The sequence below is a fragment of the Sander vitreus genome, chromosome 2 (genome assembly GCF_031162955.1).
Source record: "Sander vitreus isolate 19-12246 chromosome 2, sanVit1, whole genome shotgun sequence".
NCBI lineage: Eukaryota > Metazoa > Chordata > Actinopteri > Perciformes > Percidae > Sander > Sander vitreus.
Window position 1 is genome coordinate 7,940,300 of NC_135856.1, and position 26,008 is coordinate 7,966,307.

The following is a 26,008-nucleotide window of genomic DNA, read 5'->3' on the forward strand; positions in this document are numbered from 1 at the left end:
TCATACTTGTATTTAGAGGTTATATCAGAATACGTTTACATGGTTTATTTTTCCAAAAACACCATATTTTTGTCATACTGCACATTGCTGCAGCTCCTCTTTTCACCCTGTGTGTTGAGCTCTCTGTTTTAGATACAGAGTGAGACATCTCACTTCCGTTCCATCTTTGTTGGGAGTCGCACATGCTCAGTAGCTAGGTAAGGACTACTAGCCAGTCAGAAGCAGAGTATGAGGGAGTGCCACGCTAGCAGCTAGGCGAGCTTTATATCATGTTACAAAGTGACGCACGTTCGTAACTGAAGTAAAGGCTGGACTACAATAGAGCTGTTTGGAGCAGTTTGTGAACAGTTTTTTCTGTTGGAGATCGTAAGTCCCTTTGGGTGGACTTTGGGCTTTTTCACTTTGTAAACCTATAACGTGCACAAAAAAGATATATAACACAATAAAGGAAAGGGGAAAAAGCATAATATGAGCACTTTAAGCTAAAACTATGCAGTCAAATACAACAGTCCTGCAGTAAGTCCTTCATGAAGGCTATAATGTTATATAAACCCTTTCTCAATTTGTTCTTGTTGAGTTTATGATTTTTATGCTTCTGATTTTATCTGAATAGGTTATGTATGTGATACACGTTGGATAACTTTTTACCCTTCCCGAAGTGGAAGAGAGACAAATCCTCTGTGCATGTTACGACGCACATTTTATTCTACATTTTACCTCTTTTTCTTTATTTTTTTTTTATTTATTTATTTTTTTAAATATCAACGTGAACACACTGACTTGCAATTTATTGGATAAGCTCCTGTTTTTATTTTTGTTGCAGTTGAATGTTGTAAGCCATTTTCTTTCCTCAAGTTTGTTTATTTAAGTGACCAAAAAAAACACACACACACTTTTTTTTCTCCACTGTATGCTGCGAACCCTGTGGTGTTTGCATCATGTGCGTGTTCTCTGTGCTGGAATGACACAATATTCTTTTTGTAAATTGATTGTGATATAAAACTTTATTTATGATCACATTGTAATTGTAGATATTATGCACAGTATTTAGTGTACTTGCGCAGATTTGCCGTTGGTGACAACTCACAAAAAATACTATAAGGGGAAATCAAGCTTCTCATTTATCATTAATCTCCAGAAATGTTTTGAATTTTAAATAAACCCTTTTGTTCAACTTGACAGAGCAAACAGGATAAGTGTGAGATGTGAAGCTTTAAGGTGAATATATGATATATGTTAAAATTGAGTCAAACTGATAAGATGTTCAAAGGAAAAAGCCTTTATGAATGTAATGCTGTCTTTCAGTGTTCATCCATGCTAGTCTACCCTCTGTGACTAACATTAAAAACTTTGACTGCATCTTTTTGACTCATGTGGCCTGTTTACTGACAGCTTTCATTTTCCTGCCAAATTCAAGGGTATTTCTTGCTAATTTGGCTTTCGTGAAAGTCATGAATCTCATCGAGTCTCTTTTTAGACATGTGCTTCATTTTACAGTTCATTTTTCTTCCATCATAGAGGGAGAGAAAACAACTTCTTTATCTGCTCTCCTGTGTTCCCCAGCCCTCCTCCTGCCTTCTCCTTCCTTTCCGGTGAAGTAGTCTGTGTCGACTCCTTCCTTGTGTTACCAAGAGAGAGTATTTTCAGTGATATTGGCTCTTTCTTGTCTGTTGACAGTGAGAACTTCTTTTGCGAAAGATTCTGCTCCTTCTTGTCTTTTGACAGTGGAAACTTTAGGGAATGCTTCTGCTCTTTCTTGTCTATTGACAGGGAAAATGTCTTCTGGGAACGCTTCTCCCTCCTCAGTTTATCCAGGTTCAGATTATCCAGTGACAGTTTACTCTTCTTCTTGTGCTTCTTATTAGGTAGGGCCTCCGTCAGCTGACTCCAGACATTGTTCAGAGGCGACTTCTTCTTCTTCTTCTGCCAGATAAAGGTTTTCTTGGAGGAGGAGCCACCCATAGCTAGTTGACCTGCAGGAGGAAGAAAAACATCAACCTGGATATAAAATGTTTTCTCTTTTTTCTCCCATCAGAAGTATTGAAGCAAAGAAAGTAAATTAAATTTCTTCCAGAAAGGATTATAACTAGACTCTGTTCTAAATGAAAATGTAAACAAAGTAAATAGGACTTCCCTCTGCTACTAGCAGGTGGGCTTTCATCTTTTTAACGTGGACTGATGAAAATATTGTACCACAAAACTGCAAAGCAATTGTGACAAATTTGATGTAGATATAGCTACCAGTTGACATTAGCAATATGATCAAACATACTTTTGTTTATTATATTACCTTTTATACAGACAGAATGTGATGTTTCAGTGGTAGAATGTAACTAAGTAGATTATATTTACTCAAGTATCTTACGTACACATTTGAGGTACTTGTACTTGAATATTCCTATTTTTAGCTACTTTATACTTTTACTCCATTACATCTCGTACTTTTTACTTACATTGCATTTGACTGACGGCTTTAATTGCTTTTCAGAAGACAGTTTGTCATGCCCTTCCTGTCCAGTGAAAACCATACATCTCCAGATGTGATTTTAAATGTTTGTGATGAACTAAAGCATGGAGTGTTTTTATTTTTTTAATTTTTTTTATTATAATGTGTTAAGAAAATTGTCCTACATCTTAAGGTAAACAACGTATTTAAACCCCTTTTGGATCAGCTGTAAAATGCATCTTCACAAAGCTGAAAATGTTTTTCTGCAGCCCGTTCTCACTCCATTCTTCCCGCGTGTCACGGAAACGTAAGCCCACCCACGACCTTTTCCTTAACATAACTGCGTCAAAAGGGACGTCAATATTCCCGACCAAGCGCGTTTAGTTAAAGCGCGTTATATGACGCTTAAAGGAGACTTTTAGCGTCAATAACAACGACACAGACACCTGACCAAGCCTCGGGTGTTTTATGAGATGGCAGTGACAATCTGTTGTTTTCTGACACCATAAAAAGTTGACATGCGATTTAGACGTGCATGGTTATCACAGGACAGCAACGCTACAAACATGATGATCTTATAGAATGTGATGCATTGCTGTATATTGAACTACCCAAACGTATCTAAAGAAGTTCAAATGAGCACAACCTTAAACATCTACATCAGTAAAATGCAACATAGGCTACACATTACTGCAGCAGTAATATCAATCCAGAAACATCACATATAATAAGAAAACACTGACAGGGAACATGTTACTGCTCAATGAGTACTTTTATTTTACATACTGTAAGTCAATGTTGCGGATAAACTTCCACACTTTTACTAAAGTAAGGTTTTGAATGCAGGTCCTAATTACTTTGTAGTGAAGTAATTTTCAGTACTTGTACGTAAGTAAAAGATATGAATACTTCTTTTACCACTGATTACACAAGAGATTAATAACAAGAAAATAAGAAACGTGATACATCTGACATTTAGAAATCAATTACTGAAAAAGACAATTAGGTTTGTGTACGTTCCAAAGTTCTTAAACCAATGTTACATCTCACATCATCAATGGTTCTCTGATTGGAGAGTTAAAGACTATTGTTTATATTTACAAACACACGACAATGTCCGTACAAACCTTATTTCTCCTCCGCACTCAGTCAGAACAACTAGTGTCACGGTCAGAACAACAGCTTTCACTTCGAACAGAAGGCGCCTGTACTTATACTTTATTGTAAAAGGATCTGATGGACCACATCAGATAGTAGGCCTGACTGCACTGACTCTGAGAGGAAAGTCAACTACCAAAAACATTGTTCATTTCCGTGATGTTTGAAATATGGAGCAGCCAAACAGGAGAACAAACTGGTTCTGTGACATCTTTACTGACTGACGGAGCTTCTGCTGATTTAGAGACGACTAAAAAGTACGCCCTTAAAGGTCCATGGTAATTTACAGTGTGTAATAGACTATGTATGTACATGGACATGTATTTCAAAGACTCCCCTTGTTGATCTAATAAAAGCTTCATGTGTGTTTAACTCTCTTAACTTCATCATGTGTGCATGACACACAGGCTATACTTGGATTCCACTTTTCTTGCATGTCTTTAAACTGAAAGACGAGAGCAACAGTTTCCTCCCCATTTTCTTCTGTTCTGTTTTGCAACTCTGACTCTCACAGTAGGAGCCCAATCAAGTGGCAGTATCTCACTACAGGTTCAGTTTAACCGGTTCCATTAAACGCTGAATCAGTATCGATCATTGATGCGGAAGGTAACTCACTCACTCATGTTAAGACTATCTGCACCTCTTCTCTTCTCCATCTTGTTTAATCGACATGATTCAGTGATAGGCTACAAGCACTTTATTTTTACACTGGTGTGCAGCGACACCACCCTGCTCACTCGTTTATAGACTGCGGACTTGAGAATGTAGGCCTATTCCTATCTGTAGCTTATTTTCATGAGAGCTACTGCGGTTTCTCGTTATGTGCATGACACCTATACATAAGAATAAAGTAGATAAAATCCCCCCTTTGCTATGGTTGCAGATACCCCTTTAATAAAAGGAGGATAAGGATTGTTTTTTTTTAACCTAGAATTTAGGCGTTGTGACTTTGGAATCGAAACATTTTTTTTCTTTTTGCAATATACAATAGGCTACAAAATAAAAAGTTTCTGCTCACCTGGCTGGGGGTGAAGTCAGTGCCTTGCCCAAGGGCACCCCCATGTGGAAGAAGGGGACACTGTTACTCACATTTGTAGGCTATTCCCATAGCCCATAGCCTACAGTATAGAAAACTATAATCTGCTATCACAGGCAAAAACAGCGAGGCTGTCACAAAGCAGAATATCAGGCCTGGCACTGCTGCTGCTTTTACATGAGTCGAAAATATTCAACCTTTTTCTGTGGCATCCCCATTGGCAGAGATGTGACGTTTACGGGGGCTTGGAGCCGGTAGGCATATGCTATTTTAATGTGAGTCATTTTATTCTCCATATAGGCCTATTTGATTTGTTTTATTCAGGCCTATGATAATATGATGCCACATATTTCTATTTTCACCCTGTCTGTTTGACGTCTTGTTGTCATTCTTGTTTCAGTGTGTGTCTGCATCACAGGGTCCTCCTTCCTCCCTCCCTCCCCCTCCCATTTCCCCGGTGTGTGCTGCTCTTGCTGCCTCCGCTCCGTGTCTCCTCTGTGCGGCGCAGCGCAGCGCGGCCATGGTGGACTCTCCCAGGGCGATGAAGAAGACCTTCTCGGTGCCGGAGATCAAACCGCTGGACCAGTACGACTTCAACCGGGCCAAGATCTGCGCCAGCGTCCGGTGGCTGCTGTCTAAATCGTACGGCTCTGCAGGTAGACTCCAGTCTTTTCCCCGCCGCTGTTCTCATCACTGAGGCGCTGCTTGGGTGGGGCGCTTAATAATTGATCCAGCTAGCCTATATACGTATATATGGAGCTCTGAGTTAGACTAGTCGTTTTATTTCAAGTCATCCTCCAGCATCCATCTGCCCAGCATCCATCCATCCTTTACCAACCGCAGCACTGATGCTTATAACCTGTGCGTGCCTCCCAGGCTGTGCAGCCTTAACACTGCATGTAGGTTATCTTAATTTTATACTGAAGGGGTTTCATCCAATTATTGATATGACTATGAAGCTTGTCGGGAGGGATCTCCTCAGTGGTGCGTTATGCATGAAGGTACTGGAGGCTGTCATCGCTGCAGTGCAACAAAGCCTTTTGTCAGGCTCCATCAGGCCTGTGGAGGGGTTCACCAGCCTAAATATAACCCGCAGAACAAAACCTATAGTATACAACCTAAAACGATTACTAAAGATGTATACATATGTGTGGGTCGGCTGTAACTGGGTCAGGACCGCATAATATTTGTGTCAGTGTTACTCACGCACGCTGTGCTATAGCGCGTGGCAGTAGCTATACTAAAGTTGACTTAGTGGGTCTTATAAGACAATGGAGTGTCTTTGGTGGTAACTGCTGCACAGAGAAGTTGTTGGCTATATAAATATATTTTGAGAAATATGCTAGCAATGGAAAAGCTGATTTGTCCCTGTCAGCATTGTAATGTATATTGTGAGTGGCCACACATTACAGTAAGGTACACTAATGTAACACTTGTACAGTATAATGCAATTCAATTTATGAAATAACACCCTTATAAGGCTTACAGTATAATGTGAAAGTTTTGTTTTATGTTGGATGACATCCTACAGGGTGCTCCTTTTTAGGGCAGCAACTAATGATTATTTTCACTATAGCTGTCAGGACTATGATGATGCTGTAACTTAAAAGTATGTAAATACACTTACATAAATAAATAGCCTAGTGAAAATGTGTGTCCGACTAAACTATATATTGCAAACAAACGATACGAAACAGAGAAAATCAGTAAACCTTCACATTTGAGATGCTGAAACAGGGAATAATTGGCAATTTTGTTTGATAATTGATATAAATGATACACCTTTTCAACTTATTGTTTCAGTGCTTAGTGTTTCTGTTATTTCACACCAGTTTCTGTATGAATGACATGTTCCAGTGAAAGATCAGACCTGTACGTGGGTTCAGGCTCTGCTGACTAACACACTGATGTCACACTGGGCTAATACTGCAATCTTATACTGCAATAGTTAAGTTGTAGTTTCTCTTTATGTAAAAATCCTGTTTTTTTGCTAGTATTAGATATTATTTCATGTTACATTTGTGTCCGGTCTACCAGTCTGTGTGACAGGAGGAGAGATGAGCTGAAAGCCTCTCAGCAGGGGAGGCTTCATTGTTGTCTGTCAACTGGAAAATGCCCACTGGGTGCCTCATACAATTTTAATAAAGGCCCTTGAAATTTGCCACAAATAATAATAATAATAATAATAATAATAATTTATATTTCATATACACTCCTGATTCAGCTGAGATTCATTGTGACTACTCTAAACAATATATTTGTCAGTGACATTTCTTCCTGGTTTATTGTTGTTATTTTTAATAACATGTTAGTTTTCTCCAAGTCATTTATTGACCAGGTGGAAATGAATGAAACTTGTGTCTTTTTATGGTAACAATAATATTCATTTAGCCAGTCAAGTGAAGTATAAAACTCAATGACCTGCCCTGACTATGTCTTTTTTTAAACCTCCACTGATCCATTAAACATTAACTTTTTTATGTTTATGATCCATACTGTTAACCTGAGTTTGGCATTGCATATACATATTGTATAGGCTATACTTTGGATTGTTATTGTTGTCTTAGACTTTTATATTTGCACTCTTCCCACTTTGTATTGCAACTACTGCACAACAATTTCCCACGTGATAAGGTTTTATCTTTATCTTATCTTAACCAGGAATTGACCTCACTGAGTCTCCTGGGTGATCAAGATACTGTAGAAGTACAGATAGAAAATAAGATAAAACATATCAGAAATACTCAAATATGTAGAGAATAATGGATTACACAACAGATATTGTGACAAGGATAATCTACAACTGACAAAATAACCGCAATATATACCAGAACAAAAAATGTATACTTCACTCCTTAGAAACGAACTGATTGATAAACAAGCCTAAAAAAAGACAACACAGATTACCAAATATTGTCCGTCTCTCGAGATATGAATTGATTAGTGGTTTCTTTTCCAGCAAAAGTACTAAACATTCTACGATTTCAACTTCTCACTAATGAAGATTTGCTGCTTTTCTTTATGAAAGTAAACCCAATATCTTTAAGTATGGGGCTGATGGCCATTATAATGGGCATTTCAAACAGTTTCCTGACATTCTATAGATACAACCATGAATCAATTAATGAATGAATAAAGAAAACAACTGGCAGGGGTTTTCACCCCCAAACATAGGTTTGTATATGTGTGAGGACATTGCGGAAACGTGACTTGAAAGGGGTCATAGAGTTATTTGGTGATTTCTAACTGATCATACAATCCATACAATGTTACACTGTTGGTCTGATTTAGCTGCACTGCACAGGCCTGTTTCTGTTTTTGTCCCTGATTGAATTAGTATTATGTTAAATGGGTTAGCTGGTTCCTACTCAGCAGTCCAGTCTCATCGCCTCTGCTGTGATCGGGACAGAATAGCCACTTTCCATTTCCACCATTCCCATGGTGACAGCAGTCCTATTTCCTCCCAGTGCTGCAGAGTGTGAAAGGCGGAGGGTTTAACCCCAAACAGTGTGTGTAACTGCAGTGGAGTGACATAGATAGAGGCTTCTATTCAAATTCATTATGTTTATGCAGTCATTTCTTTTTTCTGGATGGGAAGAAGGAGTTACAGTTACACAAGAGAGTCTCACAACAGCAGGTTGAGAGAGAAAGAAGAGCAGTTGTAGCCCTTATAATGAATCATAGTTATATGTGTAAGGACAAATAAAGAAGTAGAAAGGAGTTGATAATTTGTTGGCTTCAACGGAATGAGGATTGACTGTAGAATTAAATGGGAGAGATGTAGACTCTGATATTTCCTTTAAGAAGTCCACTACAATCTTCAGGATTATCCCGACTCCTTGGACATCCTTCCAGAGCGGGAATATGGGTCAGCCAGGGAAGTGTGTGTTTTTGTGTCCACAGCGTGTATGTGTCTATGAAGCCACACACTCATAATGGTCTGAGCTTCTTACTATGTACACCATAGATTACTTGGCATGCGCACGCACACGCACACTCACACACACTCACACACACACACACACACACACACACACACACACACACACACACACACACACACACACACACACACACACACACACACACACACACTCTCACTTGTCTGGGGAACCTAGCCAAGCTGTTCATGCAGATGATGACATTATCTTCTCCTGAGGGCTCCCTGCAGTCAGACGCTTTCACTAACTGTCACCTAATCTCCATAGTGGGAAAACTTCTTCACTTTTATTCAGTGGTTATTTAGTTTTCTCTTCCAGAACAGATAAGAGATAGTGGCGCTGCATTCGCTTGGCAGCAGCCTGCATGAACTTTGCAAGCTTTTCCACATGGGACAATGCGTCGACATAGCAATTCTCTGCATTAGAGTACAACAATGCAGGCAAGCTGACTCATTTTTCACCATCTCTTGTATCTGCAAGCAATATCTTATCTGCACCATAAACTTCATGGTTCTGTTCCTCCTCACATGCAGTTTAGAGAATGTCCTACAGTAGATGAATGAGCACCTCCATTCTCTTAACAATTATCTCAACTTGTATATAATGATTGAGTGGACTCTTTTAGCTTCCGCAATCCACTGAAATATTAATTCTGAGCTCTTTTGCATTCATAAGCAAGGCTGTTTCTTTCCTTTTAGAAGCTCTCTGAGGCTGCACAGAGGTGCTTTGAGCTAAATGCTAACTTCAGTATGATAACCGCATCCATGATGCTAACATGCTGATGTTTCGCAGGTATAATGCTTTCCATGTTCACCATCTTAGTTCAGCATGTTAACATGCAAACATTTGCTAACTAGCACTAAAGTCAGTACAGCTGAAGCATGTGGTAATGTCATTAGTTTTGCAGGTATTATAAAACAAAGCATTGGACAAATTGAATTTTTGACCTGATCCTTGAGCTGCAGATAAAAAGTCAGAGGATCACCAAAGTCATTAAGATTAATCCTCTGGGAACCATGAATGTCTGTATCAATCTTTGTTTAAATCCATGAAGATGTTGAAATAGTTCTCTAAAAAAGTGAAAACATTGACTGGCAAATGGTGCAAGAAGAAGAGGATCACAAAAGTTATTAGGATTTATCCTCTGGGCACCGTGCATAACTGTGTTGTAATGTAATGTAATTGTATTTTAACAGGGACAATGCACAATTAAACGTTGAACTTGTATAAGAACAAGGAGAGATGCATTGCACCAGGTTGTAGCACAATTGCTATTTTCCTCCCGTAGTCCCTGGGCAGGTCTATCTTATAGCAATTCATCCAAAAGTTGTCATAGTTTCACTAAAGCCACAAAATGTTAACCTGCTGGTGGTGCTAGAGGAAAAGTCAGTAGGAATTATCCTCTCTGGACCATTATGTTTGTACAATCATCAGTTTTTTAGATAATTCTGGACCAAAGTGGTGGACCAAAGTGGTGGACCAACCGACAGACCAACATTACCACCCCTAGAGCCATGATGCTAGTGTGACTAAAAAGCTCAATGACGCTCTCCTCTTTCCTTTTTCAGAAAATGTTCCTGTGGAGTTGCGAGAGCCGTTTTACAAAGACCAGTATGAACAAGAGCACCTCAAGCCATCCGTCTCCAAGCTGCTTCTTTCCCCGGAGATCTACTGCAGAGCCCAGGCCCTGCTGGCCCAGGCACAAGGGGTTTCTCTGCCAACAGCGCAGGGGTCCCCGGCCAACAACTCTGCCCTGCTGCAGTTCCTCATTAAGAAAGGTTACACTCCAAAGGTCCAGGATGCAGACGTCACTGAGGAGGACCTCAGCTTCGTCCCCATCAAGACGGTAGGTGTTTGGCCTGATGTGTTTGTGTGTAGCTGTTTATGAGTATGGTCATTAGTTTTAATGTTCATTTTGCGCTATTTGATTTCCACTGGTTATGTGCTCATTATTTAGGTATTTATGAAAAGTAAATACCACAGTGCAAAATGCTATATACTAAGTAGATAAGTAAGTATGTAGCAGTAATTAGCATTTTCCAAAGGGAAGAAAAGTTTGTTGGATGAAATATTTCTCTCTTTTAATGCTTTTCTGTCAGTTGAAGTACATGAGTAGCAGTAAGGACAAGAACAGATGGAAGTAAAGTAGGACGGGAACAAAGGAAGGAGAAAGGACAAAAGAATGAAGAGAAGGAGAAAGAAGAACAGAGGGATGAGAGAAGGAGAAAGAAGAACAGAGGGATGAAGAAAGGACATAAGGATGAAAAGGAGAAAGAGCAGAGGGATGAAGAGGAGAAAGAAGAGCAGAGGGATGAAGAGAAGGAGAAAGAAGAATAGAGGGATGAGGAGAAGGAGAAAGGGTAGAAGAAAAGTAGGCAGGAAGGAGAGACAGAACGAAAGAGGGAATTAAATAAAGTGATATTTAGCAGTCTTACCTTGTGTGGAATGAAAAAAGTTCATATGCAAAGTAGAAAATACAAGCGTCACAAAATATAGAAGATTAGTAGTGGAATATATAGAAAGGCTTCTTGTACCTACAGAGTCAGTACGAGTAAATTTGATTTTCAGCCCTTCTGATTTTACACTAATCTTGTGATTGGTGCAGAAGGCCCACCTCGCCCTGATTGACTCTCTGATGACGCTGGTTGCTAAAGAGGCGGTGGGCAGGGTGAAAATGGCGGTGGAGGCGGAGCAGATGGGTGTCGGGGCTCCGTGGGAGAACGCTCTGCTCTTCTGGGTCAACAGGGTGAGACCACAAAATCACTTTTAAACACTGTCATCCTTTTTATATTTATATAGTTATTTGATTATAGGACAGGTTTACTGTTTTTCCACTTGAGACCTATTTTAAATATGGTTTACCATCATTTACTAATGCAAAATCATCAACATTCACTGGCAGCTTTAGCCTTGAGAACCACCCTGCTGCAGCTACTCACTTGGATTGTGTGGGCTTTCAAAAACCAGGATAAATCTTCTTCTTCCCATACAGACTGTACAGGTGTTGATTTCTTTCATTGTTTTTTTAAAGACCTAAACCTTATGTCTTCATTGGAATGTGAAATAAGCCTATTGAATAAATGCAGACGTATAGTGAATTTCACAAAAGATATTGGTATATATGCATGATTATTAGTGATGAAAAACAACATTTCAACAAGAAAAACAATGGGGTAAGCACATGGACCTGGACAATTATCTATTATATGTTTTGTATTTATATTTTCCTTACATGGTGATATATATATATATATATATATATGGCATGTCCCGTTTAGGATATTTATTATATATATATATATATAGTATATATATATATATATATATATATATATATATATATATATATATGTAAAAGTTTGAATATATTGAATGGAAGTCTGAATATATTGAATGGATGTCTGAATATATTGAATGAACCTTGAATATATACTGTATATAAATGGAAGTCTGAATATATTGAATGAATGTCTGAATATGTTGAATGAACCTTGAATATATATATATATATATATATATATATATATAAAAGTCTGAATATATTGAATGAATGTCTGAATATATTGAATGAAAGTTGAAATGGAATCTGATGATCTTGTGTTTTCATTGTGATTAATCCTAACTGAAGTGTGACACTATGAGCGAATCAGCAAGAAAGCAATTTTTAGCAATGAAGAGATTATTAAAACACTGGCGAATGCGTACGGGCCAAAACACTGGTTACGGTAACCATATCCAGTACCGTTCTCCCAATGAAGAAGTTTATTCACTTTTTCATCATGTAAGACCGAATGAAAGGAACCTCTCTGGTCAGGCAGGTCCCTTTCATCAGGCTAACGTCAACACACCTTTCATTCAATATATTCAGACTTTCATTCACTATATTCACTTTCATTCAATATATTCAGACTTTCATTCAATATATTCAGACTTTCAGTCAATATCTTTATACTTTCATTCAATATATTCAGACTTTCATTCAATATATTAAAGGTCCATTCAATATATTCAGACTTTCATTCACTATATTCACTTTCATTCAATATATTCAGACTTTCATTCAATATATTCAGACTTTCAGTCAATATCTTTATACTTTCATTCAATATATTCAGACTTTCATTCAATATATTAAAGGTCCATTCAATATATTCAAGGTGCATTCAATATATTCAAAATTCACATATATATAATTTCCTAAATGGCATGCCATTATATATATATACATATATATATATATATATATATATATATATACATATGTGTGTGTGTGTATATATATATATATATATATATATATATATATGTATGTATGTGTGTGTGTGTGTGTGTGTATATATATATATATATATATGTATACTGTGTGTACTAATCAGTTTTCTCTCTGGTGTTCATTTATTTTGTTGTATCAGGTTCAACAAGTGTGGAGTGGGACATAGTTGTACACATTGTTATGTTTTGGATTTTTTATAGGATTCACTTGCCTGTGTGTGATTCTGACTCTGAAGATGACGATACACATTGGTTTTCACGTATTATGTAATCTCAGTAAAGTCTTCTTAATTTGTTTTGTACATTAACAAAGCAGTGTGCCTCAAATGTTTTGGTTGTTGTCTCTTGTGGACAACATCTTAATAAAGTTTTGGATGAAACGCGGTGAACTTATCCTTTTAACTTCCTACAGCTGAACCAGAAGTTGAGAGAAATCACAGAAGAAGAAGAGCCCACCAAGTCGCAGACATGCACAGACCTGCAGACTGCTCAGGACTCGGTAGAAACACACACACACACACACACACACACACACACACACACACACACACACACACACACACACATGCACGATGTTTTGCTGTGAAGCAGCTGTCTCTCACACTAGCTGTGTTGCTGAAGCTTCTAACATCGATGTTGCTCTGCTTCTCTGTTCTCTCCCCCCTGGTTTTGTCTCTGTCATGCCTTGCTCTCTGGCAGTGTCAATCCAACCGTTGGTACTGGAAACTAGTCCCCGTAAGTGTACTCTTCTCCTGTCTATCTTCCTCTCTGAGTCCGTCCATCTGCTGTGGCTGACGTTATGGTGCCTGCTGGAAAATGCCTCAAATAACTCTTATTGTCCCGTTACGAAAGTGCCTTAGTGTATGATGTCATTTACATAACTGCTGACCTTTTCAACTGACCAATTACAAATGTCCTGTAACTGCTTATTATTATTAACTGATGATGTTTTGGACACTGGCGTGTTTATGACTTTGTTACATTCAGTCATCAATTTTCATCTCAAACTGCCCAGATTATCAGAGCAGAGGGGGAGGGGGATGTTGGAGAGGAGGGAGGGAGGAGGCATTACTCCCTTGCTGATTATTGAAGCACCTCTGCGCCCCCCTTTGTTTGTCCCCTTTCTGCCCTCCCTCTCCTCCTCCCCTCCACTCTTTTCTCCCTGAGCAATGCCAGGTTGTGGTGTGGCGGTTCCCACGATGAGCGGCCCCATGTCATTTATGCTTGTTTCCCTCTCTCTGCCATCCCCCCATCCAGCATGCTATCGCTTTTTGTTTGAAGGAGTCGGGGAATAAGCCGCCAGTGGTAACGTATAACACCTCACTCTTTTCTCATCCTCATCCTCCACGTCTCCCATAGCAACGCACGCAACTTGAGTGACAGACTGACCAATCGCCACACCTGTCCCACGCTGTCGACCAATGACTGACTGACAGTGAAATATGATTGGCCCCCCCTGGTGCCCCCCTCAATCCATTGGGCTAGAGTGCTGTCAATCTGACAAACTTGATTTCCATTCGATCAGAGTACTTTGCTGCCTGTCATGCCTTTAATTTAAGAATAATATACTTTAAACACACATTGTATGGCAACTGTGTACTTTGTTGAAATTTTAAGGCCAGTTTAGAAGTAGAAACAAATTGAACTCACTGTAGAGCACTTGTTGCTGTAAGAAATAAATTGTGTATTGCACTTCATTTCTGTTTTGTTTCCTATTACCTGAAAACTGTGTACAGCAAGGTTTTCTTTGTTGAAGTTTGAGGCAAGTTTACTGTTAGTGTATTGCACTTTATTTTTATACGGTTCTGTGAAAATAAATCTTCACAGATCTTTTCACATGACCAATTAATGTTTACATGATGACTATCTAAATGTTTGCCTTAAGAGCCCATAGAAAATGTGTATTGTATTTGGATACATCATTTGTTGAAAATAAAAACTATTTCTCAGCATATTTTCTATGCTATATTCTGATATAATCTCCTGCCCCCCCCCGACTGATTTTTGGTCCCCCCCTGTGCCACCCCACTTAAAGAATCCTGGAATGCCCCCTGCTGACTGACTGACAGACTGCAAACTAATCACTATTCCAACCCCGAGGTTGGATGGATCAATTCAAACTCATTAACTATTAACAGTATTTATCCATATTCAATTCATGTTTTACTGCTTTTCTTTATAGTGCGTGTTACTAAGCCATGTTACAGGAGGCATATTACTGTAAGATGTTACTCTTTGATGTTGAACATTTCACCTTTGCCCTCCTCCAACAAGGCTGCGTAACATCATTCAGCATAAGTTACAGCTGATGCACATGCAGCGTTTGTTTTGTGTTGGATTCTTTTGGGTGTATTTTATCTGTTGTGCACATTAAAAGAGTGATACAGTATACAAGCTTTTCATTTTGATAAAATTCACTTTTTTCTTATCTGATTATGTATTTCTTACATGATCAAGGCTCACAGTGACGTCAGTGCCTGTTTCTGCTGCATGGACACCGAAGGACAAACGTCCTCATCTTCACTTATAATCACTGACATTTTTCTACCCATAGTTTTTTTTTAAATTTAATTTAATTTTTTTCAATTTCTTTTTGCAATGTTTTTTTAACCTTTGCACTGCACCTTCTGGTTGGTGTGTGTGTGTGTGTGTGTGTGTGTGTGCAAATGTTTCTTAATTGAGGCATCACTGGTCTTGCGCTTTGTTTCTGTGGGTTTACTTCTCTGCAATTTTCCTGGAGTTTGGCTGCCTTTATAGTTTAAGTTAATGGTTTTATTTATTGTCTGTAGTGTAAAAAGGATATTTCCTGGCTGATTGTACACTAACTCTCTTCAACATAATGTAAACCTTTATTTTCAAATCTGTAATTTTGTCTGTATCTGCCTTACAATCCGTCCTCTCTTCCCTTCACTTGCCCATTTGCTTTTCTGTTTCCTACTTGTCTTTACACAACTCTTCCTGTTTTTACCCTCTTTTCCCTCCTCATCCTTCTCCTCCTCATTCCCTCTCTTTTCTTCCCTAGATTCGCTATAGGAAGGACAAAGTGCAGTCTAAGCTGACTCCTACTTTCCCTCTGGTCTCTGCGGTCAAAGATCTGTCTAATGGCTGCGCTATAGCTGCTGTGTTGCACTACTACTGCTCCAGCTTGCTGCCTCTAGAGGGTACACACATGTACTCAGACGCAACCACACACGCATACACCTACACATTGGATGATTAAATATTTATTTTAATCTAATGTATGCTTACAGAGACTAAACAGCTGAAATCACGGACCCCTTGTTTAAAAAATGGTTTCCAAAAAATGTGTATATATATATATATATATATGTTCAATGAGAGAGCATTTCTTATTACTACATATGTACAACAACTTTGACTCTTACTAGTAGTATACATGATATTTTGGAATATACATTTCATGTTTTATTTTTATATTTTCTTGCTGCAATTCAGTGAACTTTGTCAAAGCATTCTTACATTGAAATAGCATCTGTTGTAAATGATCTACAGTGAATCAAAAAGTATTTGATAGCCACCTCTGACAGAGCCGTACATACTAAATGTTTATGTATTATTTGTCCGCTCCTTCCAGATGTGTGTCTGAAGGACACAATGTCAGTCACAGACAGTCTCTACAACCTGCAGCTGATCAAAGATTTTTGTGAAAGCAGTTTACAGAGCTGCTGCCCCCTCGCTCTGGAGGACCTGCTCTACGCTCCATCGGTCCTGCATGTAAGCGTTACGTTACCTTTTACATTTATGCTATTAATGAATACACTGTAGATTCATCAGTGCAGTTGAAGTGAGGAGCAAGAGAGTGTGGATTGAAAAAAGAAGGCATGCACATAAGCGTTAAAAAAAGGCAACTCCACAGAAAAATATTCTATATGGAGCAAAAGTATCATGCAGTGCAAGCAGGATTTCAGCTTGGGTGTAGTCACTCTTTGGGATGACATCATCCTGCCATGTTTTTATCTCTACTGACAGTGAAATTAACCCTTTGAACTCTGCAATAGAAATGGTCCGCCAGGATAACCGGTTATGTAAGTCAATAAACTATAATAATTACTAAAAGTATTGACATTGTGTCATAAATAATAAATAAATAAATGGGACGTGTTTTCATCAAATGTTATTAAATAAACACAAAACATACTGATCCATAATATTTCCACTCCATAAGTTATTTGAACTATGTAAATGGTTTAGTTTTTGGGAGTGTAAAGGTGTTCTGATAGTTTCATCTGCAATAGATAAATGGTACGGCTGCATTTTGCACTGGACATCACCTAACGTGACGACATTATCACGAGCATACGTTATAACCCGAAAGACTCACGCCTTAGCTTTCTTCTGCAGAAAGAATGAATGCTCTAGCTGTTATGCTTTTTATTTTAGATCAATTTAAACAGGATCATGTAAACAATGACTTTCCGCAGCTGCCGGCGGGAGGTCTGTTCTTTAAGCGTTAAGTCACAAAGATTCTTTGCTTATTCCGCCCTCTCCCCACGTGTTTGTCACCTCCACATAGAGCTGGGCGATATGGAGAAAATCAAATATCACAATATTTTTGACCAAATATATTAATATAAACAAAATATGAACACAATGAGATTTTTGATAAATAGTCATCAATAACGTGGGTATATTGACTAAGTTGGTAAAGGCAAATAATAGAACAGCTAGAACAGACTGGTGAGTTCAGAAAATGACATCCCTTTACTGTAATGCAGCCTTTAAACCAGGAAATGACAACACTGTCACTGTCATATATTACGATATCCAAAATTTAAGAAGATATCTAACCTATATCGTTATCGATATAATATCGATATATTGCCCAGCCCTATACCTCCACGGTAACCTAATATGCTCTTTTCCTCAGCTGAACATCATGAGCTTCATAGCTGAGCTGCTGGAGTGGTTTGAGGTTAAGAAGCCTGATTTTGTCCAGCCCATGCAACCCATCGACCTCTCAGGTCTGTAACTTCCAGTACGTTGTTGACAACATTTCTGTAACATTGTTATATTGGCCAATGGCGATTGGCCTGTGAAACTGCAATGTTTCTCTGTCTTTCAGATGTATCAGGGTTACTCGACTGTACAAGTCCTGTCAGCGGGAACAGCAACAGGTACAAGCATCCCACTAATACCACCCACACAAAGATGTTCAGGGTAGAAAAATCAGGCATGACTGTACTCAGTCTGATGTGGAATCTGTCCTTAACCAATCTGAACCTAAACTACTACAGCATTTATTGAGCCAAAACTAGATCAAAACCTTAATAAACCTGAGAAATGTAATGATATAGGACCTGGTCCAGGCTTAGAATCAAAGCTGTAACATATTATGAACAATTAGTATCCTAAATAATCAAACAAAGCAAATAACAAATGTAACATATTTTTCATTTGCTTTAAAAAAAAGTTGAATGAACAGCATTTTACTGTATTTTTGTGTTTCAGTGGTTCTCCGTCCTTCATCTTCAAACAACCCTTTGTGCCCATCTGCTCCCCAGTGTCACCTGGTAAAGAAAACAGAAAGAAATGCACAGAATGTGGTTTTTATTCAACCTTTCTTTTTGACTTTAGTTTTTTTTTTCTCTCTTTGCAGAAAACAAAAGTTGGACAAAGAAACAAATCAGGTAGTCTACTTCAAAGCTTCATGGGATTTCTATAGTAAATGTTAGGGCTGGGTTCTAAAAAAAATCGATTTTCCGATTTAAATCGATTTTCATTTGAATTTTCCAATATCGGTTCATAAAATCCAGAATTGATCTCTGTATCATATGAAACTAGAAGACATAAGGAATCCAGTGGTACCAACTATGCCATGCTAGCTTGTCGGGAAGGGGGTTAAATAATGCACCAAAGATAAGCTACAGCTACAAGGGTCCCTTGACCTCTCACCTCAATATATCTGAATAGAAAATGTTGCTCAATACTCACTGACTGTAGAGTCGGTAGAGATGCACTTTATTGTGTTGACTGCTGTAGTGTTTTCATGTTGAATAAAATGTAATTTAATGTAACTGCTTTGGGATCAGTTCTTAATGTAAACATAGGTACTTTTAATAAAGCAGCAGGTTAGATGGAACCTTGTTCAATTGTAGAATCTCTTTCACATCTAAGCAAAATTTGTTTTGTACGTGAAATATCCCAAACCGACACTATAAATCCTAATCAAATCGGAAATGTAATCCTATTGGGACCTTGTGAATCGGGATCGAATCGATTCCGGGAAATCAGTGGCGATACCCAGCCCAAGTAAATGTTGTGTTGCATTCATATTTTATCTTAATTTAAAAAAAAAACAACATCTTCTTACTTTGGCTTCTGTGGTCTCTGCTTTACCGTTTTTGTTGGCCCAACCCATCCATTTGTCCATTTGTCCATCCTTCCATCGTCATCCATCTCTCTGCAGTCGTCCTCTGTCAGCAGTGACTTTCAGCATCCCATTTGGGCTGGACAGTGATGTTGACATTGTCATGGGAAACCCAATAGATTCTGTCTTTCGCTCTGTCAGCACTGACAGCCTCACCAACGGCCTCCCTGCAATGACTTCATTGGTGACATCAGCAGGGATGAATTGTGTCCCGTACAGCCCTCCGGAGGAACTCAGCCACCTGGTTAGCGCTTCTGTGCCGTCGCAGCGACCTTCCTGGGGCCCTTATGCACACACAACACCACTGGGAGAACTGCCGACCATCGAGGAGGCGCTACAGGTGGTTCATACTCCTGGCAGCAAAGATCGGAGGAAGGAAAGGATAGCGGAGAAAGGTGGAAGAGGAGTGTTGGGAGGAAGGCCAGAGCCCAGGTTACGTCCCGAAGGAGCCCCTGCTGGTTTCTTCCTACACTCCCCTGAGAAGGATAATTTGCAGCTCAGTAGCTCTGCTCCCTGTAGCTCTGGAGTCCTCCACCGGCCTGTCGGTGGAGTGGTGGGTGACACTGAAAGGCAAGGAACAGGAGAGAGGAGGGAGAGATCAGGACGCACCTCTGAGATGTCGCGTGATGATGACTCTGTTCTACGAGATGGCAGCATTGACTCCTCTGAAGCATCGGATGAAACTCCTAGAAATGCACCTGGTAATATTCGACCCGGTAACAACAGCACCAGAAACGGTCCACACATGACAAGCTTTGCTGAGCGACGAGACAGCAGAAGAAGACATCCCGCTGCTCCCGGGGAGGAGTCAGCCTCTGCTCCGACACCAACCACCCCAGGAACTCCACATACACCCTCCACCCCAGTAGGGGCACCGGGCCACCAGGACAGCCCAGGTCCCAGGTGCCCTGAACCAGGCTCTGAGGCCTGGGAGTTGGGGGCTCGTCTGGAGGAAAAGCGCAAAAGCATTGAAGCCCAAAAGAAACGCATTGAGGCCATCTTTACCAGGCACAGACAGAGGCTTGGAAAAACTGCTTTCCTTCAACTGAAAAGACAGCAAGGAGAGGGAGGAGGGGAAGGAGCAGAAGAGGATAATCTCACCCTGGAGGAGCGCCTCACTTGCATGGAGGAGCAACTGAAACAGGAGGAGGAGAGGGAAGAGAAGGAAAAGAAAGAGAAAGAAAAGGATGGAGATAAGGAGAAAGAGAAGCCATCTGTTTCCAATCCTCCTCGGTTAGAGAAGCAGGTCACATTCTCTATTGAAAGTAAACAAGGGACAGAGAAAGAAAAAGGAGCAGAGAAAGAGAAAGGAGGTGAAGCTGTCATACTGGAATGCAATGAAGTGGTGAAGAAACTGAGTGAAGCTCTGCAGTCATTACAAAAGGACATGCAGAAACTTACAGAACAGCAACAGCAGCTCATGAGCAACCAAAGACCTAAAAATACACCCCAAAAGAAATCAACACTTAGAAGTACCGCCAAAACGCCTCCTCACACCCCAACAAAGACACCACCAAGAACCCCAACAAATACTTCTACGAGGAGTACCAGTAAAGCTTGGGTGATTCCAGGTCCCAGTGCTGCCGCCTCCCCGTCACGGCGTTCTCACCTTCCTTCCTCTTCCACCTCCCCAAAGACTATCGTCTCCTCCTCCTGCCCAGCTCCTCGCACTAAGATCCACTCCTCCTCCACTCCTCGCAGCCCCAAGCACCACCCGCGTGTCCAACATCAGCCTCACCCACGGCCTTCCGAACTCAAGTTTCCCCAGTTCAACCGCGCCTTGGCACCAACCCATAATGTGGACACTCTCCCCCACTTGCGACGTGTGTCCCCCAGCAAGTGTCAGGTTCAGACCTCCTCTTCCTTCCGTATCGGTGGGCAGCGGACTCCTCCAGAGTCTCTTCAGCCTACCCAGCAGCCACAGCCTGACGAGAACACCTCAGACACAGCCTCTAGCGAGACGCCAACTCAGTTCAGCCTGGAGCTGGAGCAAGAGGACATGGAGGCTGTAGGAGGGCTGCCGGTCTTAACGCAGCCCAGACACGATCGTCCAAGGGCTACTGGTGGAAGCAGCTCCGGTGCTCCTTCCGAGTGTTCATTTGAGAGCGAGACTTTGTCGATTTCTGCTGCGTTCAGCGCAATAGGTGAAGGCAGAAGAGATGGAGGTGCAGACAAGCACTGTAGCATGATTGAGGTCTCACTGTCATCTCTCGGAGGGCCAGAGGGGGGCAGTGATGAACCAACTGACGAAGGGCAGGACTTTTCCTCTGATTCTATGAGCGACCATGCAGAATCTGCAGTGGAACATGATAGGGTCCTTGCTGCACAACCTCTAGACCCCATAGAGCAGCTAGGTCTGGCCACAGGAGCCAGCAATTTTCCAGAACAACAAACTGAATCCGAACTAGAACAGACAAAAGAGACTGAAACTTTGGAACCAATTGGACAACAGAATGAGTCCGGGGCAAGAGGAGGAATTGGATTATTCTTTCAGGTGAGTGTTTGCAAAACAAAATGAAAGGGAATGATTACATTAATTCTGTCATGACAGTTGGGTATATGATTTTGTGCTTGTGTGGTTGTAGGGGGACGTACATAGTGAGGAGGAGATGGCCCAGCGTCGAGCTTTGCTGTTTGAAAAACAGCAGAAGAGAACTGAGGAGCTGAAGAAGAGGAGACAGTGGAATGATCAAGAAAGGGAAAACAGGTAACACACAAACACATTTATGAATGCTTACAAAGTTCTTTGCATCGCTTTATACGTTTGTCAACTAATTAGTCCTGAGCTGATATGCACCCATTTAAAAGGAACCCACTTCCTCTTGGTTTCAGACCAGCACTCTCAGACAAAAGAGTGGCATCTCCCTCCAATACACCTCCTGCAGGCACAACCTCACCTTCCCCCACACCTCCTGCTACACCAGGCCGGCGGGGAAATTTCACGCAAGAGGAGTACGCACGGCGGAATCAACTCAGGATCATGGAGGACTTGGGCAAAGTGCTTCAGCAGAAATCAACCAATCAAGGACGATCTTCCGCTAAGAAAACCCGCTCCCGTCCTCGCAGCATGACCAGGGAGGAAACAAAGCTGTCTCTGAGCCCAGCCAAGGGAACAAATGGTACAATCAAAAGTGGAAAAAGGTTATAAACACATTAAGATTGTGTGCAGATGATTTCAATGACTAAACTGATAATTTTTCTCCAGGCTCTAGGTTGACCAAGGTCTACTCTAACTCCTCCCTCAACCTGGCAGCCACAGACGAGCCAGGAAACAGATGTGGTGACCCCACTAAGAAACCCCACAGGTACTCCGCTGGCATAGGTCATTTGTATGCATCTTTACTCTCATTTATACAGTTTTCAGCTAAAATAGTAGCATGGCTTGAGAGATGGCAGTGTTGGTCAGTCAGATTTGTTTGTTTTGTCTTTTTAGCCCAATTGTTTCATCCATGGGATGAAAATTTGGGTTAGAAATTCATGGCCCTCCAAGTATGTATCCAAATGACTTTGAATTTTTGTTTGTAAAACTGGACCTTTATCAATCCAGAGGGAGTGAAACATTACATTTCTTTAATGAATGGTGAAGCTATAAGCAAGAACAGAGTGCAGGATTTTCTTTTTTTCCAAAACCAAAATGTCAACATTTCCACTTCCACATGAACCTCCTGGGTTCATAGCAGGTTACCTCGATGTATGAATGGATGTATGACCAAATTACTCTGAAATGAATGCTAAAATGCTAAATGTTATCAAATTACAATAACATCCTAAATGTTAGTATGATGCTTATTATAGATTGTACCAATGTTACATGCTAAATGTATGTTAGAATGCTAGATGTTGCAGGTTAACCTTAGTTCTATTGCTATTTTTAATAAAGATGTTAGGTCATGGCCTGTTGGTTCATTGTTTGACATTTCTCCAACAGCCGCCCTGACTCACCTTCAGGATGTGTGACACCAAGTAAACTGGCAAATCAGAACGGAGAGAAAGACTGGGAGACTGGTTCCAATGGGACCTCGCCTGCCCCTGAATACACAGGTACAGTACTGCACAGTACAGTATCTCTCAATTCTTGAGTACTTCAATGCACATCCAAAATGCTTACAATTGTACACACGGGTTAGCATATCTAAGTGTACCTGTGTTTGTATTTGCAGGTCCAAAGCTCTTCAAAGAACCAAGCTTCAAGTCCAACAAATTCATCATCCACAACGCTCTCTCTCGCTGCTGCCTCGCTGGAAAGGTCAACGAGACCCAAAAAAACAAGATAGTTGAGGTAGATGATTAATGTACACTTTACTATGAGCCACTTTGCTAGTCTAGTAAAATACATGACATTAATCCTCATCTAGCTGTTAATTCTGTTGTTACCAAACTATGGTACTTGCATGCAGTGTTGGAAGTAGTACTCAGATCTTTTACTTAAATAAAAGTACCAATACCACAATGTAAAAAATACTCCATTACAAGTCATGCATTTAAAATCCTACTTAAGTAAAAGTACAGAAGTAATATCAGTGAAATGTACTTAAAGTATCAAAAGTAAAAAGTACTCGCTAATACTGATGCATTAACACAAAAGTAGAATTTCACAATTATAGCTGGTCGAGGCAGAGTTAGTTTAAACAAATAAAACTAGAATAAAAAAACTTTAGAATAAACAAAGTTCTGATATACTTACATTCTTTTATGGTTTTTGGACTTTTCTCTAACTGTTTTTTGTGAAATATTTAACCACTTTAGGCCTCAACAACAATAAATAAATATAGAGGGGAAATGCCTCTTTTGTGAAACTCAAACATGACAAAGGGCCCCAAATAGACACTGCTGTTTTGTAACGGGTCATGTTTGAAGATCATTGAAGCCGATGAAAACTAAACATACACAGCCAATATGACTTTTTGCACTCTTTTTTTTCTCTTACGTCCAACCTCAGGAGATGGAGAAAAGTCCTGCCAACCACTTCCTCATCCTCTTCCGTGATTCCAACTGCCAGTTCAGGGGCGTTTACACCATGAACACCGACTCCCAGGAGCTCGTACGACTGGCTGGTGTGGGCCCGCGTACAATTGGCTCCACCCAGGTGGAGTCCATCTACAAATACAGTTCAGATAGGAAGCAGTTTAGTGCCATCCCCTCTAAAACTATGGGCATGACTGTGGACGCCTTCACCATCCCCAACCATCTTTGGCACGGAGGAGGAGCAGCAGGAGGAGGAGGAAGCAGGAGAGCAAGTGTTACTAAGAAGGCGGCCATTTCCAAGTGAGCAACATAATAAAAACATCACAGTGACAGATGATTAAAGAAAACACTAATTATTATGAAAACTGTAGTCAAATATGAAAAACAGTTATTTATATGCACACAGATTAGCCTTTAGCCATGTGTGTGCATACATACAGCTTACCTCTCTTGCCCTTGAATTTACTAAAAATATAAAATGTAAAAAAAAAAAAAAGAAATTTGTACTCCCCCTAATGTGCATGAAAATGTTAACAGCACAATTTTCTTTTCCTAAACAGTAAACGGAGACACTCATTTCCAGAGTGTACAGAGGAAGGTTTTGTAAAATGTTAAGTTAATTGCCAAAGGAAGAGGTACTTTTAAAAAGTCTCATTACTTCAACTTTCAAAGTACAAACTCAAAAATGTTAATTAAGTTGTTTATTGAAAAACACTGACTGTCCTCAAGTCGATCACCAGTTTTATACATTAAGCCAAACCACAGAGAAAATGCCTTCTTGTGTTAGAGTGACTGGCAGGACTTTTATTGTGTACGACTTTTATGTTTAACCAACAATTGCCCATAGGTGGCTCGAAGCACATTTGTTTTGCAAAATGAAAGACAGCCATAACTGTATGATGCATAGAGCAGAAGTCAACTGAAAGAACGATCTGTAAATGTGTCTGTGGTTTTCAGAGATGATTACCACAGCCTAAATGGTTTATTACTGTATGTGGTATACGCTTATTTCAAAATAATATCACAGTGAAAATGTGTGGTTAGATGAAACTATGTTGATAATGGGTATACGTATGAGCATCAGATGCCAATTAAACACCACTGAACTATTAGCATATTCAGGATGATATGTGTCATGCCAAGCTTACATTTAGAAGTACCGGCATTGTTGCACTCTCGGTTAGGGATGGGTTCCGATAGCCGGTACCATTTTTTTATCCGGTTCCAAGTTGGAGAAATACCTAGATTTGTAAATCTCTGCAACCAACGAATCCATTATTGAATCTTTCATCCACAATCTCTCTTAGATCACCCTTTTTTTTACCTCTTTCTGACACCACAGCCATCTGAAAATCTCTGTGGTTTAAGTATGATACTGAGTGAAAACAACTGTACATATGTATTTTTTAACTAAGAGACATCTTCATTTCCCACCAAACAAACAAGATTCAATAAGTGTATTCGGAACTGGATTCAGATTCACTAAAATGCTATTGAAACCCATCCCTACACTTGGTAGAGTGCACACAATTAAATTGGTGTAACTCAGACCAGCATTCATGTATGAAATAACAAACTGGAATAAACTCCACTGATCAAGCTGTTTCTCTGTCATATCTCTGTATTTCTGTATATCGGTCTGTCTCTGTCTCTCCCTCTCCCTCCCCCACCCGGTCGAGGCAGATGGCCGCACACCAAGAGCCAGGGTCTGCCTGACATATTATACTATGACATTTTTAACAATTACTTTTTATGACATACAATACTCTGACTTTTTATGACTTTAATGACATACTATACAA

At 40.0% G+C, this 26,008-nt stretch overlaps 3 protein-coding genes across 5 annotated transcripts in view; 2 read left to right on the forward strand and 1 right to left on the reverse strand.

Annotated features, from left to right (window-relative positions):
- The window catches only part of LOC144533874 (lysophosphatidic acid receptor 2-like), a 23,984-nt gene extending 22,625 nt beyond the window's left edge, over positions 1 to 1,359 (forward strand). For both annotated transcript variants that reach the window (XM_078275462.1, XM_078275453.1), the window contains one exon: positions 1 to 1,359. This exon is cut by the window's left edge and continues 736 nt beyond it. The gene's annotated coding sequence lies outside the window, so the exon portion shown is untranslated.
- Positions 1 to 4,275, reverse strand: part of LOC144533885 (uncharacterized) — a 6,555-nt gene extending 2,280 nt beyond the window's left edge. Inside the window, exons 1-2 of one of the 2 annotated variants that reach the window (XR_013503477.1) lie at positions 3,574 to 4,217; positions 1 to 1,973 (exon numbers count right to left, since the gene is read on the reverse strand). The exon at positions 1 to 1,973 is cut by the window's left edge and continues 2,280 nt beyond it. Coding sequence is in view for 1 of the 2 variants with exons in the window: in XM_078275475.1 (XP_078131601.1) it covers positions 1,513 to 1,973; positions 4,224 to 4,260 (498 nt within the window). In the remaining variant the exon portion in view is untranslated. The other variant, XM_078275475.1, reaches the window with a different exon arrangement.
- A 788-nt stretch (positions 4,276 to 5,063) lies between these two features.
- LOC144533910 (calmodulin-regulated spectrin-associated protein 3-like) lies at positions 5,064 to 25,645 on the forward strand. Its single transcript, XM_078275482.1, has 19 exons — positions 5,064 to 5,296; positions 10,150 to 10,427; positions 11,187 to 11,327; positions 13,266 to 13,352; positions 13,553 to 13,588; positions 14,111 to 14,158; positions 15,876 to 16,014; positions 16,449 to 16,588; positions 17,742 to 17,835; positions 17,937 to 17,988; positions 18,323 to 18,384; positions 18,471 to 18,501; positions 19,281 to 21,735; positions 21,827 to 21,948; positions 22,074 to 22,360; positions 22,447 to 22,546; positions 23,170 to 23,282; positions 23,402 to 23,520; positions 24,181 to 25,645. Exons 1-19 carry the CDS (start codon positions 5,161 to 5,163, stop codon positions 24,508 to 24,510), a joined length of 4,770 nt encoding a protein of 1,589 aa, XP_078131608.1. The 5' UTR covers positions 5,064 to 5,160; the 3' UTR covers positions 24,511 to 25,645.
- The last annotated feature ends 363 nt before the right edge of the window (positions 25,646 to 26,008 follow it).